General features: G+C 41.4%; 1 protein-coding gene across 1 annotated transcript in view; it reads left to right on the forward strand.

Moving 5' to 3' along the window:
• SLIT3 (slit guidance ligand 3) overlaps positions 1-22,003 on the forward strand; it is a 523,433-nt gene that overhangs the window by 485,240 nt on the left and 16,190 nt on the right. Inside the window, exons 29-32 of the mRNA XM_066591106.1 lie at positions 888-981; positions 3,420-3,557; positions 4,809-5,049; positions 11,686-11,816. Of these exons, the coding sequence (XP_066447203.1) occupies positions 888-981; positions 3,420-3,557; positions 4,809-5,049; positions 11,686-11,816 (604 nt within the window). The remainder of the gene's footprint in view (positions 1-887; positions 982-3,419; positions 3,558-4,808; positions 5,050-11,685; positions 11,817-22,003) is intronic.

Below are 22,003 nucleotides of genomic sequence, written 5' to 3' on the forward strand. Positions count from 1 at the left end.
ATAAAAAGAATTTTTTTTTAAAAAAAGTATAAAAACTACATAAATTGGGTATCACTGTAATTATGCTGATGTGCGGAATAAAGTTAATATGTCCTTTTCACCGCACTGTGAAGTTTGTAAAATGGCAGCAATGGTAGACTTTTTATTTCAATTACACCCATCAAATATTTTTTTAAAGCCTCTCAATACATTATATGGTACACTAAGTGGTGCCATTAGAAAGTCCAACTTGTCCCACAAAAAACAAGCCCTAATAAAGCTATGCCAACCAAACATCAAAAAAGTTATGACTCTTGGAAGTTAACGATGAAAAAAATTAAAACTGGTTGTGTGTATATAAAGGGTATTCCCATCTAAGACTTTCATGAAATATTCAAACTTCTTGGACCTGCACTTATCTCTCTTTCTGTCTCTCACTGACCCCAACCTGGTTGAATGCAGTAGCCAGGACTTACGGAAACATCTGAGCAGGTGGCACTACATTGCTTCCATAACTCCCATGGAAGTCAACAGGACTTATGGAAACAGCATAGCACAGCAGCTATGCTATTTCCGTAACTTGGGAGGTGTGGTATACACATTTAAAGGGAACCTATCATGTCCCCATAACACCATAAACTAAGTTCTGGTGCCGTTAGGGGACATGACAGGGAGCTGGAGTTTGATACTGTCAAGTCGGAATCCTGGGCACTGCTTGGTCTGTATTCCTAGGTCTGCCCCAGATACCCTAGAGTTTTCCCCACTTGTATGCCACTGGATAATATACAGAGCCGGATGGCTTCCATGTGTGATGACCTGTACTACACAAAGACCTCATAAGAAGCGCCAGCTGTTTTATCTGTACACTTCAGTTGTACTGCATGTAAAAAGCCCTCTATTCTCTGCAGGTGAACTGTGTGATGAGGTTATTGACCAGTGTATTTCTGGACAGAACTTGTGTCAGCATGACTCGAAATGTATTTCCACTGACAAAGGATACAGGTAAGCAAATCGTTGATGAACATGTTCTGCTTCAAAGCTGGACCAGTCTTTTCCATCTGTTGCACATTAATGTTATGACGGTTTCTGTGCAGGATGGATGCTTTATAGGGTTCATCTGACTCCATTGACATGTTACATGGGAAATTCAGCCCAAATGATCTTCTGACAAGTCCTAAATACACATGCGATGATCAGTAACGCTTTCCAGAATGAATGACTGTTGAGATCAAACCTCTTCTGTTACTGAAAATCTGACACAACGATCCAAGCAAAAATGTCTGGTCTATTGTGCTTATAATGTTAGATTAGGTTTTTATGTAACAGAAATCTCTCATTGGTGTCAAAAATGTTTAGGTGCCCCATGGAGCCATTTATTCTGCCGATCACTGGTGGTCCCAGGTCAAAGATTTTATAAACTTTTCACGTATAGCTATGAAATATTAGGACATTATTTTAAATGCATTTTTCCTTTTAAAGGGAATCTGACAGAGCCTATTAAGGAACCTTTAGGGTATGTTCACACACAGTAAAAATGGTGTGGTGTAGCATTTCCGCTACGTGTGAACGTACCTTTACACATGGCTAATTTGCTGCAGATTTTGTTGTGGGTCTGCTGCAGATTTTACTCCTTCAATCTGAATTAAATTGAAAAATGATATCTGCTGAAGATCTGCAATAGAGATGAGTGAGTATACTCACTAAAGGCAATTGCTCGAGCGAGCATTGCCTTTAGCGAGTATCTCCCCCGCTCGAGACTGCAAGTTCGGGTGCCGGCGCGGGGGTGCGGTGAGTAGCGGCTGTCAGCAGGGTGGAGCGGGGGGGAGAGAGGGAGAGAGAGATCTCCCCTCCATTCCGCCCCGCTCTCCCAAGCAGCTCCGTTCTTGCTGCCGGCACCCGAACCTTCTGTCTCAAGCGGGGGAGATACTCGCTAAAGGCAATGCTCGCTCGAGCAATTGCCTTTAGCGAGTATACTCGCTCATCTATAATCTGCAACAAAATGTACAGATGCCATGGACACAGTTAGATGGAGATTCTTGACCAATAAGGCCAACAGGTATTTTTGATTTACATTCAAGGCCAATATGTTCAGAAGCCCTAAACAGAAATTTGGGGTGCCTATCAGTGGTGCAATGTTTTTCTTAGAAGACATTGCAGATGCTTTAATGACAGGTAAATCTGCTGGATGCTCATCTCCTGCAGTAGTCCAGGCTTTTTCCACCTCCTTCACTCTATTAAAACGCCCCTCTGAGATTTTGTGAGCACTGGGTGATCTGGCGTAGAGACTGTTTGGAAGTTGTCCAGATCATAAGTGATGTCATGTGCATGCGCCTGATCCCAATTGATGTCTTATGTGGTGCACTTGGGGATCCAGGTTACGTCATAGACAGAGAGTCACTTTGCATGCGCCGGATCCCCTAGCATGACACAGGCACAGAGGGTCTTGAAGCACATGTTTTTGATTAGGGACATGTTAAACGTCTGAAGAACCTAGAGAGAGCCTAGACCACTACAGGAGATGATCAGCCAGTCGGACAGATTTGCTGCCATGTGCATACCGCACAGTAAGTGTGACAAGCAGGATAGTTCTGAGTTGGTGATGCTGATAAAAAAAGAAAGATACATTTGTCATCATCGACCTCTCATGAAATCACGTGACAGACTTCCTTTAAGACCAGCTGCTGGAGATCCTAGCTGAGAAGGGCATATTGACTTGAAGTGATGCTTAGAAGTTACCTCTGCAGTTGCAATGACACACATGAAACACATCTTCCAAGACTAACATAAGAGGTTGGTCATTGTAGAGTGCAGACCTACAGCACCTACTAATACTTATTTTCCTTAAAACGGCAATTTGCAAGTCTGTCAAAACACCATAAATAAAAAATATTTGCACTGAAAGCATAAAAAATTGTACAATAGCTGTGTATTTCCTTAAAGGCTCCTGACATCTGTAGGTTTTGGCTGACGCAGTCTAATCAGCTTTCACTTCATTTAGCATTATTTGCTACCTGTAACTCAAGTGCTCTTCAGAGAATACTCAGCTGTGCCAAATGGTGCGTTCCAGAATGTGCCACCAAATAGTTATGAGTTCAGCAGGATGTGCAATTCTCAGGTGAAGCAGATAGAAACATGGAGCTGGTTTGTTCTAAAGCACCCAAAAATCTGGTGAATAGAATAAAAGCAAATCGTGGAAATGGAGAATTGGTGAATGTAGAAACCTTGATGACTATGAAGTGCTTGCACGAGGCATGTCTATCTCTTAGAATGACAGTCTTGGTTGGACAGGATTTACAGCTAGGTTTCATTATCCATGACACATGCACTAGTGATAGCGTAAAAACATACATATTTTTTCTGTACCTTCATTGCTGCTACCACCTGTATATTCTGTGTACTGGAGCCAATTAGTATTTACCCCTTTGTTCTTCTATTCTAAGGTGCGAGTGTTCCCCTGGATTTGTAGGGCAGTATTGTGATATAAATGAAGATGACTGTGTCAACCATAAATGCCAACATGGAGCCCAGTGCGTAGATGATGTTGGAGGATACACTTGTGTGTGCCCACAAGGCTTCAGGTAATAATACTACAGAGATTACAGCAGGCATTTGACTGATAGCATGCAAACAGATGAAGATTTGATCCATTTATGTATACACATACCATACTGCATATAGTGAAATTCTATCAATACAATTTCCCAAAAGAGCGGGGAAGTTAAGATGAGCAATGAGTAAACTCCTCTGATCACACTACTAGACAAGTTAGAAATGTTTTTTGGGGGGGTTGGACAATTAGTAATAGGGTTGACAAAAGACATCAGTCCGATAAATCCCTATAAAAGACCACTCCTTTCTGTAGACCAGATATTAGGTTACGAATTTTCAGTTGCATCTTGTCAAAAAGAATCAAGCACTTAGGAGTTGGTGTTTTGCTGCTAAACTCAGCATGTAGTTACATCTCGGACAGACATATAAATGATTTGAGTTGTGGAGTGATTAGATAGACGGTCTTATCATCAGAGGCCCTAAAAGTGCTTCTGTTCATAGTCTATATACAGGCTCTCAGAGGCTCCTTGTGTGTAGTGGACCTCTCTTTCCACTTGTGTAGAGTTTGTTGACCCCTAAACATGCCTTTACGATGCAATCAAAGAGATTTCACCCAGTTAACAGAGTTAACAGAAAGCGAAGGTACGCGGGGTCGCCGGCCGGGGTCAGAGCCGGAATCCGACTTGTTCATGTGCACCCGGCCTAAGAGTGGCTTCACATCTGTGGCGGGGATTAGATTTTCCTGCTCCGTTGCAATATAAAATAATGTTTAAATCACATTAATATTGTATTTTTTATTGGCACATTAAGAGAGAATAATTAACATTACAATATACGGTAACGACCTGTAGACTTAATTACTATTCACAATTTATTTGGTTAGGAAAAAAATTGAATAGATTATTGGTCTAATGCCAGAAAAGTCTAATTATACTTATATTCTAGAAAACCAGTGGGTTCTCTGAATTTGTTAAAGGGGTTGCAATGCATGCACAATTTCAATCTAATGTAAAGAATAGAAATTTACTCATGAAGGCTTCCATTTATGTTTAGAGAAACTGCATTTATGGCCCCTTTCCACAAAATAGGGGACTAGAACCCGCTGTCAAGACCTGTATGGGCCCAGCTGCCAGGTCTTCACCATTTAGACTTTTAGCTCATTTGATTGACATAAAAAAAGTCAATTAGGAAAATCCCTATTTATGTCAAATATGTTGAAGCAAATAATTTCCTATATTATAAAAGGTTTTTAAAATACAGTATTTCTTTTTCTTTAAAAGTGGCCTCTTCTGTGAAGTTTCCCCTCCCATGGTTCTACTCCAGACGAGCCCTTGTGATGAATATGAATGTCAAAATGGAGCACAGTGCATTGTGGTACAACAGGAACCAGTCTGCCGCTGCCTAGCTGGTTTTGCAGGTCAAAGATGTGAAAAGCTCATTACTGTCAACTTTGTTGGCAAGGACTCCTATGTAGAACTGACTGGTACCAAAATCCGCCCTCAGGCAAACATATCTCTTCAGGTAAGTGATAGATCTATACATATAGACAAATATTTTAACGACTTTAGGACTGCCCATAGACTATAAACTTCTGAGCAGTCCTAATCTATCTCTGCAGGGACGTCTTAGAACATCCCTGCAGAGATACCCCAGGACCACAGCATAAGGCTATTATCATCATTATTTTTTTTTTCATTTTTCAATCAGTAGGGTCTCATTAATGGTCATTAGTGCTTAGGTCAATGTTTTCATTTTTAACCTGCCTTTGAGAAATGACAATTGTAATTTGACAATGTGTCTCACAAGAAGAATTATTAGTCCAAAAATTGAAAATCAAGCTTGGACCAACATGAGTGAAAATAACCCGGTCATATGGGGGACCCTTGCCCCTGATCCAACCAGTGCTCCAATATGGCGTACAATTGGGTATTCATTCAAAGGCCATAAATAGAAAGGTATTTGAAACAATGAGAGCACTTTTTATGCGGAAAATCATTCCCAATGATGAGTGTATTGGCCATAGACATTACTGGCCATGTATCTTCTCATCTGATAGCGGCTAAAATATTACATTAAGTCATCATTAAAGACTAAGTAACAAAAATGTCATCAGTAAAAGCTAAGGCTCAGAATGCATTGCTTACAACCATACATGGTTGATGGTTGGATCATTAATGGTTAGCTATACTCTCATTCATCTGTTTGTTTGCAGACGGCAGAATGACAGTCTTGTGTATGTGAAGTTAGCATTCTGGAATGTGTGTGGGGTGAAGGCAGAAGGCTTGACATGCCCTTGGGGTAGTGCCATTGTGCAGATCTGTAGGCCTGCTTTGTCCGTGTTATGAAACACACCATGAAGCCCCTTTATTCCGTAGCCTCTTAGCTCTGGACTGTGATTCCAGCCTTTTGAAGAAAGATATTATCTCGCTTCCTGTTTCTTTGAGTTCTCTGAAGAATAGATAGGGCGCCTCGCCTGACAGACAGCTACAATAGTGGCAGCAAACACTTTCCTTGAAAAAGTATGGTTTTTAAGATTTTACACAAATCAAAGTACCCATTAATCCAAATTTCTGGCTGTTACTTTGCAACTTGTATATGCCCTTTCCTTTGTAGGATACAGCTACCTGCTCACTAAAAACATTGTCAGATCTTGACTAATTATTCTCCTGATGTGTCGGTATTCATGCAACATCCATTTAACTCTGCCGCAGTATCACCTTCTGACCTAGATTTCCCTTGACAGTATCAATTAAAAGTACTTCAAATAGCAAAGAATCTTCAAGTACTTGTATTTCTTCAAAATAAGCCTTTTTCAAAACTGCTACTAATGAAGTATTGACATATTAGAAAATCTGAGGGTACAGTGCTTCCTTCCAGCAATGCTTTTAGATGTCAAAAGCCCTTTCAGCCTATATAGTTAAAAGGTAGTTCTTTCTATTTCTACAGTAGCTATAACCCTCTAATGGAGTTGCCTGCTCAGGACACCCCTGGCACCAACTGCACATTGCTATTCAGTTTGTCTATTGATAAAGCCCATAAAGGTAATTGTTTTACACTGGTTACCTAGAACTACCTTATGATAGGTCATCATCAATATGAGATTGTTGGGTTCCACCACTTAGGACCCTGCCGATTAGCTGTTTGAAGAGGCCAGTGACATCACATCTCATGACCTATGTGCAGCCTATGTCATGGGGATTGAGCTGCTCTGCCAGGCACAGACTGTATGACATGAATGGCGTTGCGTCTGGAAATCAAGATTCCGTTCATTTGTAAACTATGTGAATGAGTAAAAAGCCTATTTATTTGCCTCGTATGACTTGTGGATTGAAATTAATGAGTTGTAGTTTACATTAGAGGGAACCTGACATATCCTATGAGCATTGTAAACTGAAAGGGCTCAGAGGACAGGTGCCATACTTACCTGGTTCCCCGTTCCTTCACTGTCAGTCCAGGAAGCCACTCATCTCCGCCTTCGGCGTGCATGCACACACACTGTTCTCTATGGCAGCTTCTTGAGTCTGTCCTATGAGTCAATAAATTAGTTTTTGGTGCTCATAAGACATGACAAGTTCACCTTATAGAGAATCTGTCACCATGATAATCCCTCCTGTGCATGTTTGGCCCTCCTATGAACCATTCCACCTGTAGAAGAAAATAAGCACATTGGGGCTTATTTAACCCCTTAGTGACCAAGCTTTTTTTTTTTTCGTTTTTCCATTTTCGTTTTTTCCTCCGCCCTTTAAAAAAATCGTAACTCCTTTAATTATACATTGATATCACTGTATGAGTTTTTTTATTTTTTGCGGGACGAATTATATTTTTAATGGTACTATTTAATGCACCATATAATGTACTGAGTGGAGAGAAATGGAAAAAAATGAAATTTCGCCATCTTTCAATGCGTCTTATTTCTACAGCGCACAAACTGCAACAAAAATGACATAACTTTATTCTGTGGGTCAGTACGATTACTACAATACCAAACTTGTATAGATTTTTTTCTTTGCTGTACTACTTGTAATTTTTTTTCAAAGATATTTAATTTTTTTAAATTATTTTCTGCCGCCATCTTTTGCGTGCTTTTTTATTTTTCCGTCGACATAGTTGTGCAAGGGGTCATTTTTTGCAGGACATCTTGTAGTTTGAGTTGGTATAGTTTCAGAATACATACGATATTTTGATCACTTCTTATTGCATTTTTTCTTGGAGACAGGTGTTCTTTATTTCTATTTTATGATGATGTTCGCCGTGCGGGGTAAATTATGCATTTAAAGGGTTAACAGCTCCAATCAGCTGCGCAGCTGATTGGAGCTGTTGCTGCTGGGGATCGGCTGTAAGAAACAGCCAGAGCCCGTGTTGTATGAAGAGTATCTCTTCATACATATACCGCCGATACAGGATGTCAAACGGCGTATCCACGGTCACTAAGTGGTTAATAATACTGTCTAAAAGTTAGTCTTAAAATGCACCATATTTATCATAGTGGTTTTGCTGTTGAATTTTAAGACTGTCAAGTCCAAGTTTAGACTAAGGCCTCATGTCCACTTGCACGCACGGATTCCATCTGCTGAATCCCGCAGCGGCATCCGGCCGTACCCGCAGACATGGACAGAAAAAGACATTTTCCTACCTGTCCAGATCCAGCGCGGGTCTCTTCTGTGTCAGCTGGATCTTCTTGCTTCAGCACGGTGGATGCATCCAGCGGGCCGGGCAACGTGCTGGACGATGCGCAGTGCAATTTTTTTTTCTTCAAATCTCCTACTTTCCTGCGAATTCCTGGCACGTCCACAGTGACAGCTGCGGCCTTGCAGCGGATCGGACAGCTTCCATTGACTTCAATGGAAGCCGCCCCTGCGGGATACACAAAAGAATGGAGCATGCTGCGATTTTTTTTCCCACACGTGTGAGCCGTATGCTTTTAATTCATTTGCGGATGCTAATGCATCCCTATGGGGGGCTTGATTTGCGGTTCCACAAATCAAATCCGCCCTTAGTGTTAGTTGGCTTAGTTTATGCCAAAAATTGTGCCAAAATGTGCATGTAATTTGCGCCAGTTTGGCGCAGTTGTTGGCGCAATTTAGGCTTCTCTCACAGCAGGAAATCCTGAGATCCCACGCTTCTGAGTCCTCTCCTAACTCTCCAGCAGTGTTCCACCCTTTCTGGTAATAGGCACAACCAAATATCCAAGGAGTAGCCAGTTGTGTCTCATCCCAGCTTAACTGAAGAAGAGGTTGGGCCTCGAAAAGCGTTTTTTTTTTTTTGCTGGTTCTTAAATCTTTATACAATTGCTACTTATTGCTACTTCTTTCTGGAGAACTGCACCCGTCGCCAGATTTTTAACTATTTCCCATACACTGTAATCATTATGGCCCAATTACCTCCATACTGTCACTCAACAAATCTTTAGTGACCAAGACCAAAATTACCAATATATGAAGGCCAAATAATCCCGCAACACCAGGATCACATATTACCACCATATAGTCATTAATAACAACATACTGTCACTGAATAAAGACCACTACAAAGATCAACACTATCAATAATAACACTATGTGAAGGCCAAATAATACCCACAGACCATGAACACATAATGCCATTATAGTGTTACTTAAAAAACACACAGTACAAAGACCAGTTTTACCACCCACCCCCATATAGCAGTATATAATAGATCCACACAGGCTATAAATGATTACAGGATCTTTATGTCCAGTGATCACAGGGGACATCTTCCCTCACTGGAGTCATTCACTTTCCCTTTTCTTCATCCAGCCTAGACCATCATGATGACTTCTTCCGGTCATAACTTGTCTCTGCAGAATTTGACACACAGACATTTTTAACTCCCCAATTTTCCAGGGATCTAGCTTCATTTTACAAACTTTCACATAATCCCCTCATCCATTGTGCCCCAGATAGTAGTAATGCTATCTGATGTGACCCACACAGTAATACCGCGTTTCCCCAAAAATCAGACACTGTCTTATATAAAAATTTGTACCAAAAGAGTCACAGTGTCTTATTTTCGGGGGTGAGGGGGCGTATACTCACCTCGCAGTTGGCGTCTGTGTCCCCCGCGTTGGTCTCCCAGGCACTGCGGCAGGCTACTTAGTAATTCACTCAGAGGAGGCTCTCTCTGGTAAATGGGGCTTTGAATTCCCCCGGCTTCAGCAAGTGAGCACTATGATTGGATCGAACGCCAGACAATTACACAGAAGTATTACACAGCAGCCTGCCAGTTTCAGGAAAACACGGTATTATCCCACTTTTTGTGCTTCCTGTAGGTTCTGCATAGTAAGTGCCACTTTTCATGTCCCCCACGCAGTAAAAGTGTCCCCACTCAATAATAATGCTTCCCTTATGCCCTCATTCCGTAATAATGCCCTAAATATGCCCCCACGCAAAAATAATGCTCTATATAGGGTTCCATTCAGTAATAATCCCCCTTACAGACTCCAGCCAGTAAATAATGCACCATATAGGACTCCACTCAGTAATAATGCCCCTCACAGCCCTCAACTCAATAATAATGCTCCATATAGGCCCCCACTCAGTAATGCTCCTCACAGGCCCCAACCCTGTGATAATGCCACATATAAGCCCCCACTAACAGCCCATATAGGCCCCCACTCAGTAATAATGCTCCATATAGTTTCCCACTGAGTAATAATACCCTATGTAGGACCCTGCTTCGTAATAAGACTCACACTAATAAGTAATAGGAAGTCATATAGACTCACACTCAATAATACTTTGCCATATAGGCTCTCACTCAGTAATAATGCTCAATATAGGCCCCCACTCAGTAGTAATACTCCTTACAGGTCACTACTCAGAGATAATGCCCCATATAGGTGCCAGCCCCCCAACTCAGTAGCGGTGCCACTTATAGGCACCAACTGCAACTCCCCCACACACTCAGTATTAGTACACTTTGTGTATAGTAAACAAAAAAGTTATACTCCCCTGCTGTGCTGCTCCTCCCGCTCCTGGCCTTTGCAGTCCATGTTGCCTGCACTGCTCGCCCGCTCTCTTCTGAGTAGAGTGATCATGTGTGCATGTCATATAATAGCTTTGCCATGAGCTCAGCGAGTGAGCAGTGCGGGCAGCACGGACTGCAGAGGCCAGGAGCGGGAGGAGCAGCACAGCAGGTGAGCAGAACTTATTTTTTTACATTTCACCAAAAATAACCTCCCCTCTACAGGCCCTAGGACTGGTGGATTACCAATAGGGGTAATTTGGGTGGCTGAGGGCCCACTTAAAGCCTCAGGCACCAGGGCAGCTGCCCCTATTATAATCCGCCATTTGGTACAACTGAATGTTTTGTAATCAGGAGCAGGTATAAAAATGTGACATGAGTGTGCATATTTGTCAGTGAAACTTACTACCCGCTGCAGAAAGCGATAATGCAGAAAGTCCTACCTACACGGAAACGGGGTAACCAATCTAAATTTACCTGTAACACCTCACCAATGAACATAAAATGAAAAGTCCGATTAATTCTTATGTACTTAAAGCTGTGAGGAGCAATACACCGAGAAGCTGAACCACAGTTCGGGAGCCAAAACACATAATCACAAACAGCTCATTTGTCCTTTTGGACTTGTCACATTGAGCTTGGCTGATGGCCGTGCAATATGAAACAGGCAGTGGAGGTTACAAGACAGACATCCCAAAGCCTGTACCCACAATGAGAACATGTGCTGTCTGTGCACTTCTGGCTTGGACATGTTTGGTGAACTGGTGTTAGACATGTGGATGTACTTTGGAATACGTTCTCTGTTTACACTCCGTTTTGCATTTGCCATATTTCCCACTTCATCCATCATCACCCTATAGTGTGTCTCCAGGACGTTAACAATTTCATTGTGTGCTCCTTCCACAGTTCTCTAATTTTTAGTTTTAGATTCCGGATGTGAATAAACAGGCAAGTTCCAGCAGCATGGTAGACATGTCTACGCGTCGTGCTTGCCAACACTGCTCTCTATACCGCTAACTGTATTATGTCAAAATGGTGTAACCTTACACTACTTAGTAGTGGGGATTTCTAGCATGCTTGAGATACGGGATACACCATAGACGAGTTCATTCTGTATGAAAACCTATATAAGGATACGTTATTCATTCATATCATTGATTGTCTCTTTGCAGGTTGCTACAGACAAAGACAATGGCATTTTGCTTTACAAGGGTGACAATGATCCCTTAGCTGTGGAGCTGTACCAAGGGCATGTACGGTTAATCTATGACACCTTCAGCTCTCCACCGACTACAGTCTATAGGTAAGGATCCGTCTAGACCTGTCGATTTGTTGTTCTAACGAGCAGATACATCGTTGGTTCATCCAAATGAGAAATCGTTCAGTTGTTACATTGGCTGTGCAAGTGAATGAGAATGGCTGAGCAATCGGTATTGAAACCGATTGCATGTTGTCTCCTATCCACAGGATAGTGGATAGCTTGCCAATCGGTGGGAGACTCATTGCTGAGACCCCCACTGATCCTGAGAACAAGGGTCCCCCTGCTCACACTGTGACATCACATTGAATAGAACGCTAAACATGCGCAGTTGGAACTCCATTTTCATCAATGGGACTGGCAGAAGCACTAGCCACTCATCTATCTCCGCAGTCCCATTGAAAGTGAATGGAGCGGCAATGGGCGTGCAAAACCAGCGCTCCATTTATTCACCTCCTCACTGTACAGGATAGAGGGCAAAGGGCACAATGACAAGGTTGGGATAGGTTGGTGTGTCTCAGTGGTGAGACCCTGACCGTTCAGCAAGTTAACCTGCCAATAGTCATTATGAAATTGGAAAAGCCTTCCTGAAAATATACTTTTTATTGTAGATTTTGCATTTATGTCTCATGAAAATATATTTAATACAGAACTCTGTCGCCTTAAAAGCACATTTAACCCCTTAGTGACATAACTAATTTTCGCCTTATGAGCCAGTAAGTAATATCCCCTTTTGTGTTGCAGCGGTCATAACTTTTTATTTTTTCGTCGGTGTAGCTATATGATATCTGGTGTTTTGCAGGGCGAGTTCTATTTTTTATAGAAAACAATTTTGGGTACATTTAATGCATTGAATGACTTTTAATGGAAAAAAGCTATTTCTCCACTGTCTTTTGGGATGTGTTTTTGTGGTATAGGTATTATGTTACCTTTATTCTATATTATGGTTATTATGATTATGACAGCATCAAATTTAGAGAGATTTTATGATGTTTTACCATTTTTTTGCACAATATCAACCCTTTTTTTTTCTTAACAAAAAGACTTTTCGTGTGGCACCACATTCCACGACCAGTGCATTTTTTTGTTCATTGGACAAAGCTGTATCCTATGTTTTGTGGGAAAATGTGTAGTTTTTATTGGTACCATTTTGAGACAACTTCTTAATGATTTTGTATTCCTGTTTTGGGGACGCGAGATGATCAGAAAACGTTATTTTTCTTCTACAGAGCTTACTGTGCTGGATAATGTTATATTTTTTATATGCATTGTTATCGATGTGGTGACACCAATTATGTGCAGTTATTTTTGTTCCTTATATTTTTTCAATATTTAAAGTTTTGTGTAAGAGAAAAAAAGGTTTTCACTTTTGTTCTGTAAAAATGTTTAGATGCTGCGGTCAGCAATGACTGCAGCATGTGTGGGCTAAATGGGGTGGTAGAGTGATTAGGTGAGCAAGTCCTCATCATTTCACTTCTTTCCTGGGAAAAACCTCATATGTCACAATCAGAGAGAAAATGTGCTCTCTGATTAATGTAGGGGTGATAACATGCACATAAATGTATTTCCCCTCTTCCATGTGATAGGGATATATACAGATCTTCTGTGCTGCAGGCTTGTTCCCCCTCTCTCCTTTGCACCACTGATAGCTGTAAAATCAGTATTTTTTACTCCACTTCAAATGGCTGTAACTCCACTTCTGTAAGGGGGCTATGGACATGCTTTTGATCCTTTTTTTAAACTAAGAATCTTAGTTAAGGGCTTATGTACACGAGCGTATATCAGCCAGCGTTTTCACGGCTGACCGATATACGCTTCCATCTAAGCAGTTCCCTCCCCTTTACCGGCTCTATGCCTCTCTTCTCCAGTCCAGCATTTGCAAAGGAAGGGGGTGGCGTGGAGCTAAGCACTGCTCAGTCCTGCCCACTCCCATTGCTGTCTACGGACAAGGGATGGGGAGGGGGTGGGATCTTAACTCCACCCCTGTCCCGACCACTCCCATTGCAAACCACTCGCAGGGGAGGAGAGAAGCAGAGAGCTGGTGAGGGGGAGGGAAGGGGGAGGGACTGCTCAGATGGAAGCGTATATCGGACGGCCGTGAAAACGCCGGCCGATATACGCTCGTGTAAATAAGCCCTTAAAGTGACACCAAAAGCATGTTGGTATCCCTGAAAGAAGCAGAGCTACAGCTGTTTAAAATAGAATGAGCTGTACTTGTCCAAAGCTGTGATGACTTTTTCCTGAAGACCGAACAGAGCTTGTCCTAAACTGCTGGGGGGAGAAAGTGGGGAGGGGGTTAAATATCTAACTTAATACACCCAAACTTTTAATAGTTTTTCAAATTGCCCATGAAAAATTGTGTGATCATTGCTGCCCAACCTAGTCTTCTGAGCAGTAATGCCCAGTGTAAATTCAAATGTCCCCACAGCTGGCATTTACAAAGAATGATACATTTTCCAGTTGCATATTCAATCACCATGAGCAATAAATCATTTAATAATTTATCAATGATCTTCATTTAGAGTACTAATTATTATCAGAGACTCAAAAACAAGGGAATTGTCGTGATTGTTGGCCACTGTTAAAGGACATAGGATCCTCTCTATTAGGCATGGCGGGAGCTGCGGCAATTCTTGCTCTGAGGGAACGCAAGTTTAATGGACAGTTTAATAATAAAAGCTGATCGTGGGTCATCCCAACAATGGGACCCCCAACAATCAAAGTCACTGGGGTACCTTCACAGACCCTGCCCCAACGAGTATTCATTTATACGTCGTTTAGGCAGTTGTAGCTGAGCAACGTCTGTATTAGGATGTTTTGCTGCATTTTGGCTGCTGTTCAAACAAAAGGAAATGAAACGAGTCTTCCAAGTTGGACATGGCTAGTTATAAATGCAAGAGTAATGTTCTTTCAGATAGACCTTTTCCTAATAATATATTATTACTTGGCCATACTTTGTTAAGGTTAATGTGTAATAGAATATGCCTTTATGGAAGTTGTGACTATATTAGTCCGTTATCTTGTCACTGTAGATTAAACTGCATGAGTCTTTGTATTTAAGCTGTCATAGTTGATTTTCATGGGCTGAAATTATCCCTTCACCATATTTGTTTTGGACTGTAGTTCTCTGTATTTCTGAGAAAAGAGAGGACACAAGCGGACCAAATAACCAATAATCATAGCACAGAGAACTATGAGCCAGGACTTCCATGTGGATCATTTCAGGTTACATTAAAATAGTTTATAGAATTGTGACCAAGAGATGAGTCGATAAAACATAATGAGGATGAAATTTAGAGCTAAGTAACTAATGATGCAAAATTACAGCATGTAATGCCAAAGCAAGCAAGTGATTTAAATGACTCTCCTGCTTAATGTCACATTAAGTAAGTTATTTATATCATCCATGCACCACCCATTACTCAACATTCAACACACAACTGCTGTTCTACAGACTCATAAATCATTCAGATTATTCCATGATTATAAATACAGAAATCTCATCAATCTCACCACAAGAATGAACCAAGTCTACCCCCAGTTATTAATAAAGGAAATATTGATCAGGACCTTATGCACTAAGATTGCAATTTATTTCCACAGTGACTCATGAATGATTTCAGGGGTCCAGCTGCACAAGACTGAGGCCACAACGGAGGCAGAATGTGCCCTCCAGATAGAAAGTTCTGCTCTAAAGCCCTTCTTGTTCCAGGAGTTACATTGAACAGTGTTTCTTAACTCCAGTTCCCCAACAGGTCATGTTTTTAGGATTTCCTCAGTATTGCACAGATGATGCAATTATTGTCGGTGCCTCAGACATTGCCACAGGTGTTCTCTCTATAGGATATCCTCAAATTATGATCTGTTGGGGGATTTGAGGACAGGAGTTGAAAACACCGGTCTAGAAGACTCTCACATCTGCCTCTTGGTTCTATTCTGGTCTATATCCTGTACAAATGGCTGATTGAAAATTTTTCTGTCTTTTTGCTTATTATTTTTTATTCAGAACTGGTACATTATCCCATTTGGCTATTAAAAGTCCTTACTGTTTAGCTGAATTCTGTTTTTTCATACCGTCACACTGCAAAAATTAATCCTGAGTCCAAGAATACCAAAACTATGTTAAAGGGGTTGTACCATAATTGCAAGTTCTCAACTATCCACAAGATATGGGCCAACTTGATGATTGATGAGTTCTCACTGCCAGGACACCGGCTGATCTTGAGAACGGGGGGCCCGGCATCCCCCAACGTCCTCACTGCAGGGTAACTGCACCACCCCACAATGAGGATGAGACTGAATTGAGTGCTAGTCATGCAATTGCACTAATGCCCCATTCACTTCCAACGGTACTACAGAGATACCCAAATGTTGCCGCTTGGTTGTTTCTGTGAGCCCCATTGAAATGACTGGAGCTCTGGCCACACGTGGTCAGCAAACACTGCTTTCACAGTGATATCACTGCGGAGGAAGAAGCATCGACAGGAAAGTGGGACAGAAGAGTCCAGTTCTCAAGATTTTCAGGGGTCTCAGTGATGAGATCCCATCAATCAGCAAGTTATGCCCTATTCTGTAGATAGGGATAACCTGCAATTGTGGTACAACCCCTTTAATGATTTTTCCCCAAAAATGAAAGCTGTCTATGGAATTGTCAGCAATGAAAAGCTGCTCACTTCCTCTAGTAGCCAGGTAGCAGGGCTCTCCCTCTTGGGCCTCATGCACACAGCAGGGCCTCTGGGACTTTACATACCACCATTTAATGCTCCATCAAGTGCCGTACTTTAGAGATATTCTCCTACAGAGGCAATGCTTACAGGGAAATGCCTCCATAATAATAGGCTGCAATAGAATATGTTGTGATTTCCTTTCGGCTTTTGACAGATTACCATGGCCCTTTCAGGGGTCAAATATTGACGTACAAAGCAGTCACCAATAGGTGGCAGTGGAGAGGCAGATTTCTTATAATACGTTCATAGAATAGAAATCATACGCAATACATAGATCTAGTGAAGCATCTGTAAAGGGAATATATAACACAGACCTGCACCTCTTAATTCTTGTAGGTCCTTTCCAACTCACATGCATTTAATTATCAGGGAGAGCCCAGGGAGACAGTAAGATTCTGAGAGCCAAGGATCATGGCCCCTGCTGTCACATTGGCATTGTGTAATCAACAGACATTCCCCTCATCATATGGCATTATAGATCTGCTTCCTAAAGCCACACAGTGCTAATTATTTCTCTGCCCTTTATATTGATCAAGGGGGAGGTCTCCATTTGAAGTGACACCTCATTACAATAAGATTTATGGCTAGCCAGCTACCTTTGCACTGCAATCTGCTGAGATTTGGAAAGCTGCTGCATAATACTCTGGCCTTTTCAAAAATGTCAGACTAGTCTTTTATTGGTTAAAAAACGAGGATAGGGAAGGCTTAGCGAGTAGCTAAATACATAAGAATTACACAGCAATAGTAGCACAATTTGGCAAATGATGTAAAAGCATACACCATTACAGAGAGTAGCGCTGTCTTCCACAATCTCTGTAAAATAAAATGAGTAAAGCTAATTGGGAAATAAATTTGTATGACATCAGGAGGAAAGCTATGGCAATTATACAGCTCAGAGATATGAATATTCATTGGCACTGCAAAAGCGGCAGGAAATATGAAAATGAACGGGCACAACGATGAGTCGGGATCGGAGGACATGATCAGTAACGTTTCCCAGAATGCTGCCCTATCCAATAAGGAGTGATGCACACTAGTAGATCATTGATGTGTGTGGTATGATTGGTAATCTGCCAACCAGGGCCTACTACGGGCCCATAGCAATTTTTTTTTTTTAATGAATTAAATCAACAATTTTTTTACACAGTTGATCAAACACTAAAATTAAATTGAGAACTTTATTGGACAGGTTGGACAAGATTGGAGTCGGGAAAGAATTTTTTTTCCTTTAATGGGGAAAAATCGGCTTCTACCTGATTGTTTTTTTTTGCCTTCCTCTGGATCAATATTGGATAAATTATTTTTTTTTGTTCACACATCTGCGGTTTTTGAATACTTTTCCTCTCTATACAGAGATCCGTGGAAAAATGCATGGGGAAAAAACAGATTTAGAGTGTATTGCATTCTGAAAAAAAACATATGTAGTAAAAAAAAAAGTGACATAAAATTCCCTACTGAATTATGGCTAACATCCGGCCACAGCTTTTTGTGTGCAGAAAATACAGCATAGCCAGGAAACCTCACAAAAATGTGACATTGTGTGTGAAGACCCCCTGAATGTCCTGAATGCTGCGCTCTGCTCTTCTGCTTGACTCTGCGCTGCAGTTGTGGCTTATAGCTTTATCTGTGCTTAGACAATGCCAATACCTCTGAAGTGAAGAATTAGCGCATTCATACATTTCTGCTCTCCTACACTACGCAGAATCAATTTCCAGCTTTTCGTTCTGCTGGAAAAAAGGTTAATTTTGCTGATAAGTTCTGCTTTAGAAGACTTTCTGACAGCATATCATGTTAATGAACATATACTTATTTACGAAAATATTGATTCTAGCAGCACAAATCCAACTGTGTAATGTTTCTTCTAACCGGGCCAACAGTAATTACTCCTAATGGAAGCCATTAACTACATCTAATGATTTTAGCTCCAACAGAACACAATTTCCAGAAACAAAGCGTATTGCAGGAAAAATAAAGCTGTTCATTGAAATTTTCCTGAGCTTGTTGGGGAGGGGGCTTCGTTTATCACCATAGCTTAGTTGGTTTGCAGAGGAAGTCGCTGGGAGACATGACTTCATGTGCCCAGTGTTCAACGGGGAATATTTCACATACACTTTGGAGGAAGACTAAGATGTTATATAGTATTTGGGCTCATTGATGATATATTATAAGGCACCTAATACTTTTAACAGCATTATTATTGGTGGGGTTCACTGACTATCTTCAGTCTATAAGGGGGTATAGAGCGCCCACCCAATAAGGAGGATTTATAAAGCCAATTCTGCCAGCTTTGTAGCGCTCCAAAGTCTTAAATTATGAAGCATGCCGTATTTGCCTAATAAGTGAAGACTTTTGTAACTCTTTTGCAACTTTTGAAAAGCGATGCAACAAAATGAGCAAAGTTAAGCCGGAGGGGTGAGGCCAGCAAGTTTACGACAGATTTATCATCAACAAAGCCAGATAATGGCGCAAATCATTGTACAACTCTATGGCCAATCATAGATAAAGTAGGTTTTTTTCTGTCCTCTTAATAAATTTGGCACAATTTACTTCAGTTTAAGACTGGCATATGAAACACCAGTCTTCATAAATCCCCCCCAATCTCTGCTGACCATGGAAACTTGGATTGGACAGATTTTTACCAATCAGACACAAGATGTCCTGAATGCCTGTACTTAGATCAAAGAAAAAGTCATGTTACCCTAAGTTATTAGTTTCTTCAATGTTTTGTCATTATCCGGGTGTGTAAAGTAACTGGAGATGTGCTCCTGCTCATGTGGTAATAATGGAGCCCTCGAAATGTTATTCTCAAAAGACATCTACAAGTAGTATATTCACAGAGGACACTTTTCCTGATCTGAATCAAGACCAAATGTACTGCATTGCTGTAATTGCAAGCACGTTAGTCAGTAGTATTAACTGTAAATGCAATCTATATTTCACACATTCCTTATTCTAAAGTGAAGAGTGTTTCTACCTTTAATGACAATAATCACTAGTAAATAAAACGTTGGGACATTACAGCAGCATCACATTTTTTTTACTCCTGTTTCTTACAAGTTCTGAGGTTTCTGAACAACTTAACCCATCAATGCCTTGAAAATCCCCTTAAAAAGGTGCTTTCGGTACAAAAATATTGATGACCTGTCCTCAGGATAAGTCATCAATAGCAGATCAGCAAGGTCCAACTGACCCCCCCCAAAAAATGCACCAAAAGTGGGGGAAAACTCCATAAAAAACTGTGCAGCATAATTCATTGGTCTAGAGCAAACATCTGAAAGCAGCATTTTCTGATGAAAAAAAAACTATGTGGGGAAAAAAGTATAGTGTTTTTACAAAAGAGACAGTTTGAGCCTAACCTAAATTTTGGCTCCTTTTGCAGTGAGTGTTCAGATGTTAAGTGACTAATAAGTGGACCTCCCATAGTGATATTACCATTTGGTCATTGTGTAAGATGAGAAAATACTTGGGAAAATGTTACAATGTTAGGCATTTATTGTGTTGGCAGAGTCCCAAAACTGCATATTTGTAGCTAAGTTATATGTCATGTAGACTGTTCTACTGGAAAAGTTACACCGTATGTAATTATAAGGTAAACCTAAAAGATAAGCCAGCAGCGCCACCTAGTGGGACAGTTGAGAATGCGACAAATGTGCATCAGGAGATATTTTCAATTGTTTAGAACCTGATAACAAAAATGATAAAACCTGCGTATACAAAGTAAAAGCGACTCTCCGGTTCACAATAGAAATGTCAGTTTACATGCAGAATGCATAGTTAATATACCGAGAGTCTCTGACTACTGAAGAACACTGTGTATAAGGTAATCTAAGAATCTGGTGGCCACTTTACATACTTGAAGAGGGGACTGTGAAATATACTGCCCAGGAGAGTTCCTGAAACACTATAGATTCCTAGTATAACACCCCTCGCCCGAGTCACTTACACTTCAGCTAGGGAGTCAATCTGCCCAGTAAGGAAAGATAAGTGATTGGGAATCATGTTCACCTGCTTTGGTGCAAATTAAAGGGCAACAGCAAGACAACTCCTAGAAAAAAGATAGTTTTGCTGCTCTCTCCTTATTCTTCCTTTCTGATTCTTCTCTAGTTTTGCTAGTGTCATTGTACTACTGGTAACATGTGACAGTACCTGCAGCCAAATTAGGTTGGCCATGTAGTCCTGCTCCTCAATGGCACATTCATAAGTGTTGCTACAAGGTTTCCTGTTGTCTTCTTGCACAGTCTCGAGAGCATGGAGCAGATACCAGAACATGGGCCGTTACACAAGGAGAACTGGGAAGGGCCATTGAAGGGCTTCTTTGTGTGAGGAGGAACAGGACGAACACTGCCAGAGCCCTACAAAGTGACCCCCAGTGGGCTTCTGGTCTGCATTATTCTGCCCAAACTGTCAGAAACAGACCCCATGAGGGTGGCATGAGGGCCTGATGTCCTGTATTGAGACCAGTGTTCATAGCCCTGCCCCGTGCAGCTCGATTGGCATTTACCAAATGACACCAATATTGGTAGATCTGTCACTCATGCCACATTTGGTTCAAAGACCAGAACAGGTTCACACTGAGCACATGATATATTATCCAGCTGACCGATTTGGTGGAGGGTCAGTGATGGTCTGCAGAGACATATCCTTGGAGGGTCACACAAACCTTCACGTAATAGCCAATGGTACCCTGACTCCTGTTAGGTCCTGGGATGAAAGCCGCAGGTTCCTCTTGATGCAGGACAATACCCACCCTTAATGTGCCCAGAGTGTGTAGGCAGTTCCTGGATGACGAAGGCAGTGATGCCATTGTAAGCCATAGTGTAGAATTGTAGGATCCAGCAGCACACACAAAAAAAACAAACCCAATAGGGTGAGATGGGTATGATGCAAAGCCACTCTGGGAGCTTGAACTTTTTAGATCCCTTCAATAGTTTATAGACCGTTTAGAAAAACGTGGCAGCAGAAGCGATGACACTCAGATCATAAGATCTTATTCTTCCATGCTTAAAAACAAACAGGTGACGTTTCGACCCATCTTGGTCTTTATCAAGCTAGATCAAGTCCGTGAGGGGTCGAAATGTCGCCTGTTTCTTTTTAAAGATTGAAGAATAAAACCTTATGATCTGAGTTTCACCACTTATGCTGCCACGTTTTTCTAAACGCTCTATGAAGGCATTGATGCCATTGACTGGCCCTCACATCCACCCAACTTGAATCCAATTAAGCATCTTCGGGACATTCTGCATCAGCGCATCTGATGCTGCCAAGCAGTGCCACAAACTGTCCAGGAGCTCACTGATGCCCTGATCCAAGTCTGGAAAGAGATCCCCCATCTGCTATCCTATCAGGTACATCGCCAGACATGTGTGGGGGTCATACACACTACTGAGCCACATTATGGGATGAAAGTCATGCAAATTGATTTTTGCGGGTGATTTGGAATCCATCTGTTGGTATATTACTTTGTTAAAAATGAAGTCATCTTGAAGATGTCTTTAAATCAGCTTC

This window comes from Eleutherodactylus coqui, chromosome 2, assembly GCF_035609145.1.
Source record: "Eleutherodactylus coqui strain aEleCoq1 chromosome 2, aEleCoq1.hap1, whole genome shotgun sequence".
Classification (NCBI taxonomy): Eukaryota; Metazoa; Chordata; class Amphibia; order Anura; family Eleutherodactylidae; genus Eleutherodactylus; species Eleutherodactylus coqui.